The 11,785-nt window shown below is 54.1% G+C and overlaps 1 protein-coding gene across 1 annotated transcript; it reads right to left on the bottom strand.

Annotated features, from left to right (window-relative positions):
• Positions 1-7,946: 7,946 nt before the first annotated feature.
• Positions 7,947-10,772, bottom strand: Actg1 (actin gamma 1). Its single transcript, XM_046463192.2, has 6 exons — positions 10,619-10,772; positions 10,177-10,305; positions 9,861-10,100; positions 9,160-9,598; positions 8,895-9,076; positions 7,947-8,773 (listed from the first exon to the last, which is right to left on the bottom strand). Exons 2-6 carry the CDS (start codon positions 10,297-10,299, stop codon positions 8,630-8,632), a joined length of 1,128 nt encoding a protein of 375 aa, XP_046319148.1. The 5' UTR covers positions 10,300-10,305; positions 10,619-10,772; the 3' UTR covers positions 7,947-8,629.
• Between the last annotated feature and the right edge of the window lie 1,013 nt (positions 10,773-11,785).

Genomic DNA, 11,785 nt, shown 5'->3' with positions numbered 1-11,785 from the left:
CACCTGGCGTGCTTCTCGGGTTTACACTAGGAGACTGGTTTAGCCTTGTGAGCTAGGAATGGTCTTTCAGTGAGGAGAATTCCTCATGCCTGCTAGAAGCACACACTGGCCCAACTTCTGGGGGGGATATGGCAACATGTATATGAACAGCCAGGAAATGACCATAGCCCATTGCCCAGGAACTTTGTTTTAGGTCCTCTCTCCTGAGGATGGTGGAGGGAGTGGGGACCTGACGCCTGTCATCATGGCGAGGTGGTCGAAGCACAAAGGTGTGACAGCAATGGAAGTGGGTAGGTGAACCTGGGCCGGCATCCTACAGAGAACATTCAACAAGTCAGGGAAACGTCGGAGAGGACAGGAGGGACTTGTGGCTCTCTTGGCAAAACCTTATGAGGTATTAGTGACTGAAAGCAGACTGGTTGCACAATCAGCCTAGCAAGAAATTAGCCAGCATAAGTGTCACGTAGCCATGAAGGAGAGTATATGTTTGCAGATATGTTATATCATACACAAGCTGCCTATGAATCGGAATCTATGTTCATGAATTTAAAATATGTGGCTCAGTGGTAGAGCACTTGCCTGGCATGTGTGAGGTGCTGGGTTTGATTCTCAGCACCACGTATAAATAAATAAAAATAAAGTCCTAGCATAACTAAAAAATAAAATGAAAAAATTTTAAAAATAAAATGAAATATGAACATAATGAAGAGAGAGGAATGATATCAAGGAAGCCAAATGAAACTTTTAAAACTAACATATCTGAAATTGGAAATTAACTATATGTACTTAACCGTTGATTAGATAAGCAAACCAAAGATCAGCAAACTTGAAACACAGTAACAGAAAGTATCCAAACTGAACCACAGGAAGAAGCCACTGTGAAGACTGCCAGGACCTCAGGGACTGTGGCGCCATCTAACACACGGCTGGAATTCCAGGATAGAAGACAGAGAGGCATTTGAAGACAGTTACTGTTGAGAAACCATAAACCCACAGATTCAAAAACTTGACAAAGCCCAAGAAGGATAAAGACAGGTAAGACCATATGACATGACATCTGAAAGCTTTGAAAACCAGTCATAAAACGCTTAAGAACCGGAGCAGGGGTCTTAAAAAGTGAAGCCTAGGAACCAGGCACGGTGGCACACTCCTATGACCCCAGCCTCTTGAGAGGCGGAGGCAGGAGTATTGCAAGCGTAAGGCCAGCCTCAGCAACGAGACCCCTGCTCAGAATAGAAATAGAGAGGGCAGCGGTGCAGCTCACTGATGGAGCAACCCTTGGGCTGGATCCTCAGAACTGAAGAAAGGAAAAATGAAGGAGGAGGAGGAGGACTACAGAGTGCTGGGGTTCAGGAAAGTGTCCCCAAAGGCCATTTGTGGAAGTCTTGTTCCGCAGCCTTGGTGGACACTGGGCCGAGCGGAGCCGAGCTGGAAGCCTCCCAGTGACATGGGGCATGCTGTTGAAGGGGACCTTGGGGCCTGGGCCCTCTTGCTCTCCCTGCTCCTGGCTGCTTGGAGCTGAGCGCTTGCTCCACCGCAGGCTCCCCCCAACCCCCACCCACCCCCCACCCCGGGGCACTGTGCTGTCACAGCAGAGCAGAGGGGCCGTGAGCCAACACAAGCCCTCCTCTTTACAGTCTGTCCTAGCCACCATTATATTAGGTGCACCAGAAAACTAACTCAGCAAGCAGCCTGGAGCAGCTAGGAGGAGAAGGTCTTCTTACCCTCAACCGAACACCGCAGGCCTTGCCGTGGCAAGCTGGGGAGGCTGGGTGGGCCAGGGACTGCCATGCTCGCTGTCTGGAGGGTCGGTCTGGTTAGGATGTCGGTCCTTCACGTCCAACTGTAGGCTTACTGTATTCTAATCAAAATCCCAGGAAGCTCTCGTTTATAGGAAATGACAGGCTGATTCTAAAATTTACATGAAATGCAGAGGACTTAGAACAGCTGAAATGATTTTTGATTTTGAGACCTGGTCTTGTCAAATCACCCAGGCTGGCCTTGAACTCAGGATCCTCCTGCCTTGGTCTCCTGAGTAGCAGGGGTGACAGGTGTGCACCGCTGCCCTTGGTTTATGAAATTATATTAAGAAGAACAAAGTTGGAAGATGTACACTACCTTATTTCAGGATCTGATGTAAAGCCCGCGTGTTATCAGCCTCGGATAAAGACACAGATGGGAGGGAAAGAACAGGCCCACAGAGGCAGTCAGTAGGTCTCTTCTGGAAGGGGGCGGAGCCCACCGTCCACCAGGAGCTACCCCACAGGCCTGACTGGCTGATAGGGATAAGGAAACCTTTTCAGCAGATGGTGCTGGGACAAAGGGACTTCTGCATTAGGCAAAAGACACCTACCTGACCCAGAATTTTACCTCACACTCATTAACTTTAACCGAGGGGCTGGGGACATAGATCAGTTGGTAGAGCACTTGTCTAGCATGTACAAGGCCCTGGGTTCAATCCTCAGTACCACAAAAAAAAAAAAAAAAAAAAAAAAACACAAAACTTTAAGCAAATCATACATCTAAATGAAAAGTCACCGCGATAAAACCTCTAAGAGAACATTGGAGGACACTGTGAAGGTCTTATAGGACACAAAAAAGCACAAATGATAAAAGGCAATTGAGTCAGGGTGTGGGTCACACCCTTCTGGTCCGCACACTGTAGGCTGAGGTGGGAGGATCTCTTGAGCTCAGGAGTCTGAGGACAGCCTGGGCAGCACAGTGAGACCTCATTAAAAAAAAAAAAAAAAGTCATTACACTTCAACAAATTTTAACTTTGCATGTTTGCAGCAGCCTCAGGAACTTACTGAGACCCTGTCTCAAAGTGTAAAAGGCTGGGGGTGTAGCTTATTCACACTAAAGTTCCTATGGGTGGCCATCTTCGAGCTGGACACCCTGGAGAGCTGGTGGGGCAGTCAGTCCAGCCCAGTCAGCAGACCTGAAGGCAGGAGTCCTCCCTTCCTCCAGGTTCTCATCCCATCTGGCCCTCAAGGATTGAATGATGCCACCGCATTAGGGAAATCAATCTTCTTAGTAAATGCTATCTCTTCCAGAAACACCCAGAAATAATGTGCTGCGAGCTATCTGGGCAGCTCTTAGCCCAGTCAAGTGCACACATTAAAACACACATCACAATGGGCGAAAGACTAGAACAAACATTTCACAATTAGAAGATCCAGACTGTGCCAACCCACACATAAAAAGGTACAACTGGGCTGGGCTGGGGCTCAGTGGCAGAACACTTGCCTCCCATATGTGAGGCAACCGGTTCAACCCCCAGCACCACCTACAAATAAATAAATTAAATAAAGGTATTGTGTCCATCTACAACTGAAAAAAATAGTTAAAAAACAAAAGGGAAATGGGCTCATGCATCTCCTTGGCAGAGTGCTTGTCCAGCGGCTCACTCTGTCCCCAGCAGAGGTGAAGGAGAAATTCAGACACAGCCCTAGATGTGCTCAGTGAAACGGGTCCTGTGGGGGCCACACTGAGACCACACCTTCCAGTCCTGATGCACCAGGGATCTGAAAGATCACTGCAGTCTGGCGCGGTAGTGCCATTAGTGCCGTGACCGGGGACTCGGTCTTCTCCCCCACTCGGACAGCAAGGCCAGTTGTCTGAGTAGGCACACCCTGGGGTAGAGCTACACTCACCTGTTCTTTCGTAATCCTACCCCTTTGCCCTGTTTGGGATAGAATGTTCCATGGAAACGCCCTTTGTGTGTCCCCTTCTCTTGCTCTGCCCTTGGGTGTGGCCTTCCTAGATGTCAGTCAATCTGCTGACAGCAGACATCAGGAAGCTAGACTCAGCCCCCCAAAACCTGACCCCCTGCCTCATTTGAATGGCTTCTCCCCAATAAAAGGGGTCAGCACATTCTCCTCTCTCTCTCCACAGACCCCTAAGGTCAGAGGAGCTGTCACAGGACCCAAAGGAAAAGGTCTCTCTGTCTTTGTGTGGTCATTCTGTGCACCCAGTTCACCTGGAATGACCCTGAGTGTTTCAGTCGCGGAATGTGGCAGAGTCCACTGACACAAAGAGCAAACCCTGCATAGTCCACAGGACTCGGCCTAGAGCAGAGGAAGCCAGAGACTGGAAGGACAGCAGGTGCCAGGGAGTGGGGGAGAGCTTGTGTTTAAGGGCACAGGCTTTGGGTCTTGCGTGAGGAAGGGTTCCAAGGTTGGTTGTAGGACTGGAGGAGAGTACTTAATAGCACTTGGAGCACACTCTATGGCGGTTGAGGTGGAAGATTCTAGATTATGTGCATTTTGCCACAGATTTTTTTAAACATTTTTTAATTGTAGGTGGACACAATATCTTTATTTATTTATTTATTTTTTTTTATGTGGTGCTGAGATCAAACCCAGGAGGATCGAACATAGTGCCTCACGCATGCTAGGCAAGCGCTGTACCTCTGAGCCACAATCCCCAGCCCCTGATTTTTTTATTTTTTAAATTGTTGATAGACCTTTATTTAATCAATTAATTTATTTAAATGTAGTGCTGAGAATCCAACCCAGGGCCTCACACAGACCAGGTAAATGTGCTACTGATGAGCCCTAGCCCCAGCCCCTTTGCCACAGATTTTAAAAAACTTGCCCACGTCAATAGCTCTCAGGGATGCGGAACACCGGGAACTCTTGCGCACTGCTGGTGGGAATGAAATGGTAGGCCACTTTGGAAGACAATCTGGCAATTTCATTTTTTTTTTTTTTAAAGAGAGAGGGAGAGAGAGAGAGAATTTTTTAATATTTATTTTTTAGTTTTCGGCGGACACAACATCTTTGTTTGTATGTGGTGCTGAGGATCGAACCCAGGCCGCACGCATGCCAGGCGAGCGCGCTACCGCCTGAGCCACATCCCCAGCCCTAATCTGGCAATTTCTTACAATGATAGACATATCCTACTGTCCAACCGAGGAATTATACACATAGAGATTTTACCCAAGTGATCTGAAGACTTATGTTCACACAAAAACCTCGACCACAATGTCCATTCATGATCAATGAAAACTAAGGAAACAAGACATTGTTCCATAGGCAAGTGAGCCGGCGGCGGCCCTCCATTCCGAGGGTCCCAGTTAGCGAGGAAAGGCATGCCGGCGGCACGGCACCCACGCAGAGCCCCAGGGATTGGGAACGCACCTCACCAAGGGAAGTCAGCCAGCTGGAAACACTACCCAGTGTGCGATTCCATTGTGTGACATTCTAGAAAGCCAAGCCAGAGACAGGGTAGAGATTCGGGACTGCTTGGGATGGAGTCTCTGGGGCAGGCCCCCAGCGGGGAGCTGGGCAGACCTGATCCACGGGCCACGGCAGACTGAGCCTGGGCTGCAGGCTCCTCTGTCTAGAAGCAGGGAGAGGCCAGCTCTGTCCTGCTGTGGACCATACTCCAAGCCCTCTTTGCAGAGGTGTTCTGACAGATGGAGGAGGACGGGAGAGAGGCCGAGCTGCCACGTGCAGTCCTCCATGAAAGTGCCAGTGGCTGCTGACCCAGCCCTGCCTGGGCACTGGGCCCCAGGCTGCTCCTTCTTGTTCTTTCTCTTCAGGGTACAGGGGATGGAACCCAGGGAATCTCAACCAATGAGCTACCTCCCCAGCCCCGCCTTTTTAAATGTATTTTGGTTTTTTTAAAATATTTTTTATTGTTGTTGTTTATTTTTTATGTGGTGATGGAGATTGAACTCAAGGCCTCATTCATGCAAGGCAGGTGCTTTACCACTGAGCTCTCTCCCCAGTCTCTTTTTATTTTTTTAAACATTTTTAGTTGTAGATGGACACACACCTTTATTTATTTATGTATTTTTATGCAACCCAGGGCCTCCTACGTGCAAGGCAAATGTTCCACCCCTGAGCTACAACCCCAGCCCTTTTTTTGTCTTGAAAGCCGGCTTGCTAAATTGCCCAGGCTGGCCTTGAACTTGCAATCCTCCTGCCTCAGGCTCCAGAGTTGCTGGCATTATAGGATGTGCCACTGTGCCTGACTACCCAGTCATATTCTTGTTAAAAATAATTAAACCCGGGCTGGGGCTGGGGCTCAGTGGCAGAGCACTTGCCTTGCACACATGAGGCACTGGGTTTGATCCCCGGCACCACATAAAAATAAACAAACAAAATAAAGATCTACAACTAAAAAATTTAAAAATAATAATATGTTAAACCTGAATCAGGCTGATCACTGAAGACATTGAAAGCCAGACCTGACTGCAAGTTTAGAAAGAATATCAAGTATTAAGAAAGTTGAACTGCACCTCAAGGGTGCCATCAGCAAGGTCCAGAGTGGAGGAACTCTCTAGAATAAAGATCTGCCCCCTGGCAGGTACAGTGGTACCTTCCTGTAATCCCAGCTACTGGGAAGGCGGAGGCAGGAGGATCATGAGTTCAAAGCCAGCCTTGGCAACTTAGGGAGGCCCTAAGCAACTCAGCGAGGCCCTGTCCCTAATTAGGATATATTAAAAGGGCTGGGGATGTGGCTTAGTGGTTAAGTACCCCAGGTTCAATCACTGATACCAAAAAAAAGTGAGGGGACTGGGGAGCATCTCAGCGTAGAGCACTTGCCTGGCATGTGCAAGGCCCTGGCTTCCATCCTCAATACAAGACAAACTCCCCCCCCACCAAAAGAATCATTAGATGTGATATCTGTAAGGTGGATCTGGCACCATGGTCTTTGAATGCTGCCATGGGGTGTGACAGGCTAGCTGCGATGCTGGGGGCATCAACCTCTTGGCACTAGTCCTGGCAGAACTGCCGAGGTTGCATCTGAAATCTGGACAGAGGGGGTCAGTCTCTGGCTATGCAGAGCCAGGGTGGGAGTCTCTCTGCCCTTTGGGGCACACAGGTCCCTCTCTCTGACTTGAGATACAGCTCTTGCAAAGCAAAACTTAACGCCTTGATGTGGCCATCTCCCCATCACCTAGGAACACATGTTGAGCCACGCTGGTGCCAGGAGAGGGGAGTGACACTGGGCCCAGGTCTCTCTTGGCCTTGGTGGCTGCCATACACCCCAAAATGCCAAGCAGGCTTTGGCCATACCATAAGGGCAAGTTAAGGGTCAACCAGTGCTGGTCTAATCTGAAGCTGGTGTGACCTGGCCTCAAGAGTCAGGAGACCCATGAGGTCCACCTGCACTGGAGCAGGGGACAGGATCTGCGAAGGCCAAGCGGCATTTACAACCTGGAACCAGAGGTTCTTGGAGTGGGATGGAACTAGGTCAAGGAGCTCCCAGCAGGTCCAGCACCCACTGGACTTTCCTACTTGACCCCTCCCGCCTCATCCTAATTCCCACTCCTAGGGCTCCCCGGATGTGCACGTCCTGTGATATGGTTTTACTGTGGTAAAAAATACGTGACATAAAAGTCGCCATTCCAACTATTCACACGTCCACTCACCACCTCTAATTACAATCAAGTTTTTTTTTTTTTTTCCTGGTGCTAGGGATTGAATGCAAGGGGTCCATAAGGACATGGCTACCCTAAACCCCAACCCCAGGTTGGCAGCTCTGCCCTAGAAGCACATTTGGCTGCTCTTACCTGGGCTTCAACTGGGATCAGGCTCCTTCAAGGTCCAATTTGCAGGCCAGTCAGAGCCATCCCTCTTGGACAACTAGCACATCCAGCAGTGACCCCATGATGGCTGCTTGGCCAGCCAGAAGCAACCTCCAAGCCTCAGTTTCAACCCCACCACCTGGGGGCCGAGGACCTGTGAGCCCTCAGGAGGCACCACTCCTTGCTGCTCAGGTACCTCTTAGTGGCAAGCAGTGTCTATGGTTAGGGATCAGACATCCCAAGAAGGGAGCTCCACTCCAGAGCAGAGGCTCCATCTCTGGCTTGAGGGAGGTTGAGTGCAGGGCCCAGCACAGCACATCCCATCCCACCCCACCCTCCCAGACCGCTGTCCACCTGCACCCCTCCCACACACACACACACACACATGTGCACAAGAGCAGACCCTCAGTGTACTGTAGCACTTTATTTTTCCTTACTCAATTAAGTGTTGCTGGGGCCTAATGTTCTCACATAACAGTAGAAAACCAAAAATTTTGTCATCTGGTAAAGAATTGAGTACAAAAAACCTTACATAAATTAAAATGAATAAATTTACAGATGTAAATGCAAACCGTTTCCAACTCAAGGCAAGTAATAACCAATGGTGGTCAGGCGGGAGAACATTGGTAAGAACGGAAACTGGGTCCTAAGGCTCGGACTTTCCCACCCTGTTAGACCGGCAAGAAGTGACAGCTGGCCCAGGAACTCTTGCCAGCCCGAGCAATCCTGGAAGTCTGTCAGCCGACACATGAATACCCTGCACAGATCACTCCTGTGGACTTCTCCTTTATGCACGCTCTCACCTCAGGTACCAGGTGACCGAGCCACATGGACTAAAGGCTTAAATCAAAGATATGCACAGGGCGTTAAACATATACCAAGGGAACAGTTAACTTGAATACAAGGTCAAAATCAGCCACGAGCTCTACGTTCCAGTGCTGACATCAGATACAAGCTTCAAGGACAATTTCTTTTCAAAGGCTTATTCCAGTTTCATGAGGCTAGCATGAGGTGTATACATTTGCCAGAGCAAATTTATACTTCAGATTCGGCTCAGGCAGCAGGTGCCTGGCACCTGCTCAGTCCATCTAGAAGCATTTGCGGTGGACAATGGAGGGGCCCGACTCGTCGTACTCCTGCTTGCTGATCCACATCTGCTGGAAGGTGGACAGCGAGGCCAGGATGGAGCCGCCGATCCACACAGAGTACTTGCGCTCAGGGGGCGCGATGATCTGTGGAGGGAAAGGACAACAGTCAGCACCCTGCTCCCTACATCCTGGGGCCACGCCCAAGCAGCTGCCCTCTCCACAAGAGCCCAGCCCAGGTAACCCGCCAGGCCAGGCAAACGCCCACCTTGATCTTCATGGTGCTGGGCGCCAGGGCTGTGATCTCCTTCTGCATCCTGTCAGCGATGCCTGGGTACATGGTGGTGCCGCCCGACAGCACGGTGTTGGCATAGAGGTCTTTGCGGATGTCGACGTCACACTTCATGATGGAGTTGAAGGTGGTCTCGTGGATGCCGGAAGATTCCATACCTAGGGAACAAAGCTCTCCCTTAGCAGCCTGAAGACTTCCGTGTGGCCAGGCCCTGAACTCTGTGCCCCATCCAGACACCTACCCAGGAAAGAGGGCTGGAAGAGTGCCTCTGGACACCGGAACCGCTCGTTGCCGATGGTGATCACCTGCCCATCGGGCAGCTCGTAGCTCTTCTCCAGGGAGGAGGAGGATGCAGCAGTGGCCATCTCTTGCTCGAAGTCCAGGGCAACGTAGCACAGCTTCTCCTTGATGTCGCGCACGATCTCCCGCTCGGCGGTGGTGGTGAAGCTGTAGCCACGCTCTGTCAGGATCTTCATGAGGTAGTCTGTCAGGTCCCGGCCAGCCAGGTCCAGACGCAGGATGGCGTGGGGAAGGGCGTAGCCCTCGTAGATGGGCACTGTGTGGGTGACCCCGTCACCAGAGTCCATGACAATGCCAGTGGTGCGCCCAGAGGCGTACAGGGACAGCACAGCCTGGATGGCCACATACATGGCCGGTGTGTTGAAGGTCTCGAACATGATCTGGGGGGACAAGGAGCAGCTCAGTCAGAGGCAGGAACCCCAGGCCACCCCTGCCCACACACTACATGCCGCATGCCACAAATGTGATGTGTGGAAAAAGAACAGAACGCAGGCAGAAACACACAAGAAACCTGGAGGCCTCAGGGAGGAAATGCCAGGAGAGGAACAGAAGCCTGGAACAGCAAAGAGACACTTGACCGTCAGGAAATGAGGCTCAACAGAAAATGACTGTGAACAGGGCGCCGGCCGGGCTCTGCCCTACCTGAGTCATCTTCTCTCTGTTGGCCTTGGGGTTCAGGGGGGCCTCCGTCAGCAGCACCGGGTGCTCCTCGGGGGCCACGCGCAGCTCATTGTAGAAGGTATGGTGCCAGATCTTCTCCATGTCGTCCCAGTTGGTGACGATGCCGTGCTCGATGGGGTACTTCAGGGTCAGGATGCCACGCTTGCTCTGGGCCTCGTCACCCACGTACGAGTCCTTCTGGCCCATGCCCACCATCACGCCCTGCAAAGGAAGGCGTCAGGCTTCCGTCCTGCCGCGCACAGGGTGCACAAGGGAGGATCCGGGGGCCTCGACTCACCTGGTGGCGGGGGCGCCCCACGATGGAGGGGAACACGGCCCGGGGGGCGTCGTCGCCGGCAAAGCCAGCTTTGCACATGCCGGAGCCATTGTCAATGACGAGCGCGGCGATTTCCTCTTCCATGGCGATCTGCTCAGAGATGTGACTCATTCAGGGGGACCCTCGCGCTCAGGAACGGCCCCTCCCCAAAGGAGGACAGTCAGCCTTCCGCCCCAGACCCGCAGGGCGGGAGCCAGGGAGCAGCAACCGTGCACAACGGCGGCGGCGCGGAGGGTCCGCACTGCGCCGCCCCGCCCCGCCCCGCCCGCGGGCGCCGGCCTGGCCAGCGCCTTTGTTCCCGCGGGCGGAGCCGCCGGGGCTCCCGGGCGGCGAGCAGGCTCTCGGAGGAGCGGGAGCGGGAGCAGGGTCGGGGCGCGAGGGCGCGGGGACGCGGGCCGCTTACCGGCGGAGGACGGACGGCGGAGCAGCGAGAGAACGCGGAGCGCGGGCCGGCGGCAGCGAGTGAGACCCAGCGCGGCCTCCCCCGCCGGTACTTAAGCGAGCGCGGGGCGCGCGCGGCCCCAGAACATGTCCATATATGGCGATCTTTCCGAAAGCCGGGCGCCCATTGGCCCGCCCGCCTGGGACACGTGGGGCCCCGGCCCGGCCCGCGCCGCCGCCGCCAACCGCCCCGCCCGCGCCGCCCCCGCGCGCCCCCGACCCTGCGCGGGCCGGGCCGGCCTCCGGGGGTCGCGGGGAGGGCGGCGCGGAGGACCGGCAGGCCCCGCCCCGGGACTGCCGCACCGCGGGGAGGGCCTGCTGCGCACCGAAACTGCCGGGCCCCGGGCGGGCCGCGCCCCGAGCTGGGGTGAGTCCCTGCGGCTCCGGGCTCGCGGGGGCCCTTGAGCCCCTGACGCCCCCGCGAGCTTCCCCAGCTGGGTCCGCGGAGGGCCTGGGTCGCGAAGGCCGGCGCCCTTGGGGGGTAGTGGGTGGGCGTCCCCAGGCCCGCGGAGCCGGCGCCCGTCCTGGTCGCTGGGAGGGGCCGCCCGTCCCGGCGCAGCACGACCACAGCGGCCCTCCGCTGGAGGAGGGGGCGCCCAGGCCGCAGGTCCCGCGGGCCCGAGACGCGGGCGCCGCCCGGGATTGGGGTCTCGCCACCCCTCTTCCTCGTAGGAGGTGGTGTGGCGGGCGCTTTGTTTCGTTTTGGTCACCTGTGGACATTCCAGGGAAATGAGGCGAGGAAGGAACCCTGGCTTTCTAACTGTCGGCCTTCCTCCGTTCCTAGGCAAGACCTGGGGTCGGAACCGGAGTGGGCTTGGGCACAGAGCGTATCGACCCTAGGAACCCAGGTCGGGGAACCTGTCACCTTTGGCAGCGCCCTGGCCGCACCTGCCGGCGTGTGCCCTTGATTATCCCGGGAGGGGGAGCGGGCCCTGTGGTTTCTGCGGGCTCATTCGTAAGCTTTTGGAATGGTTTCGGGTAGAATTTACCAGCCTGGCGGCAGGGGAGAGCGCTGGAGGAGGAGCCGGCAGTGGCGCGGGGGACTAACTCAAGGTCACGGGGCGCTCGGCCGGACCCGGACAGGTAGGGGGCGGGGTCGGGCTCCCCAGGAAGGTTCCACACTCGCTGT

Source organism: Marmota monax, unplaced genomic scaffold (genome assembly GCF_021218885.2).
Source record: "Marmota monax isolate L192 unplaced genomic scaffold, Marmota_monax_Labrador192_F-V1.1 WCK01_AAM20220418_F8-fsc00220, whole genome shotgun sequence".
Classification (NCBI taxonomy): domain Eukaryota; kingdom Metazoa; phylum Chordata; class Mammalia; order Rodentia; family Sciuridae; genus Marmota; species Marmota monax.
The sequence above is the reverse complement of the archived record's forward strand: the minus strand, read 5'-3'. Positions and strand labels throughout refer to the sequence as shown.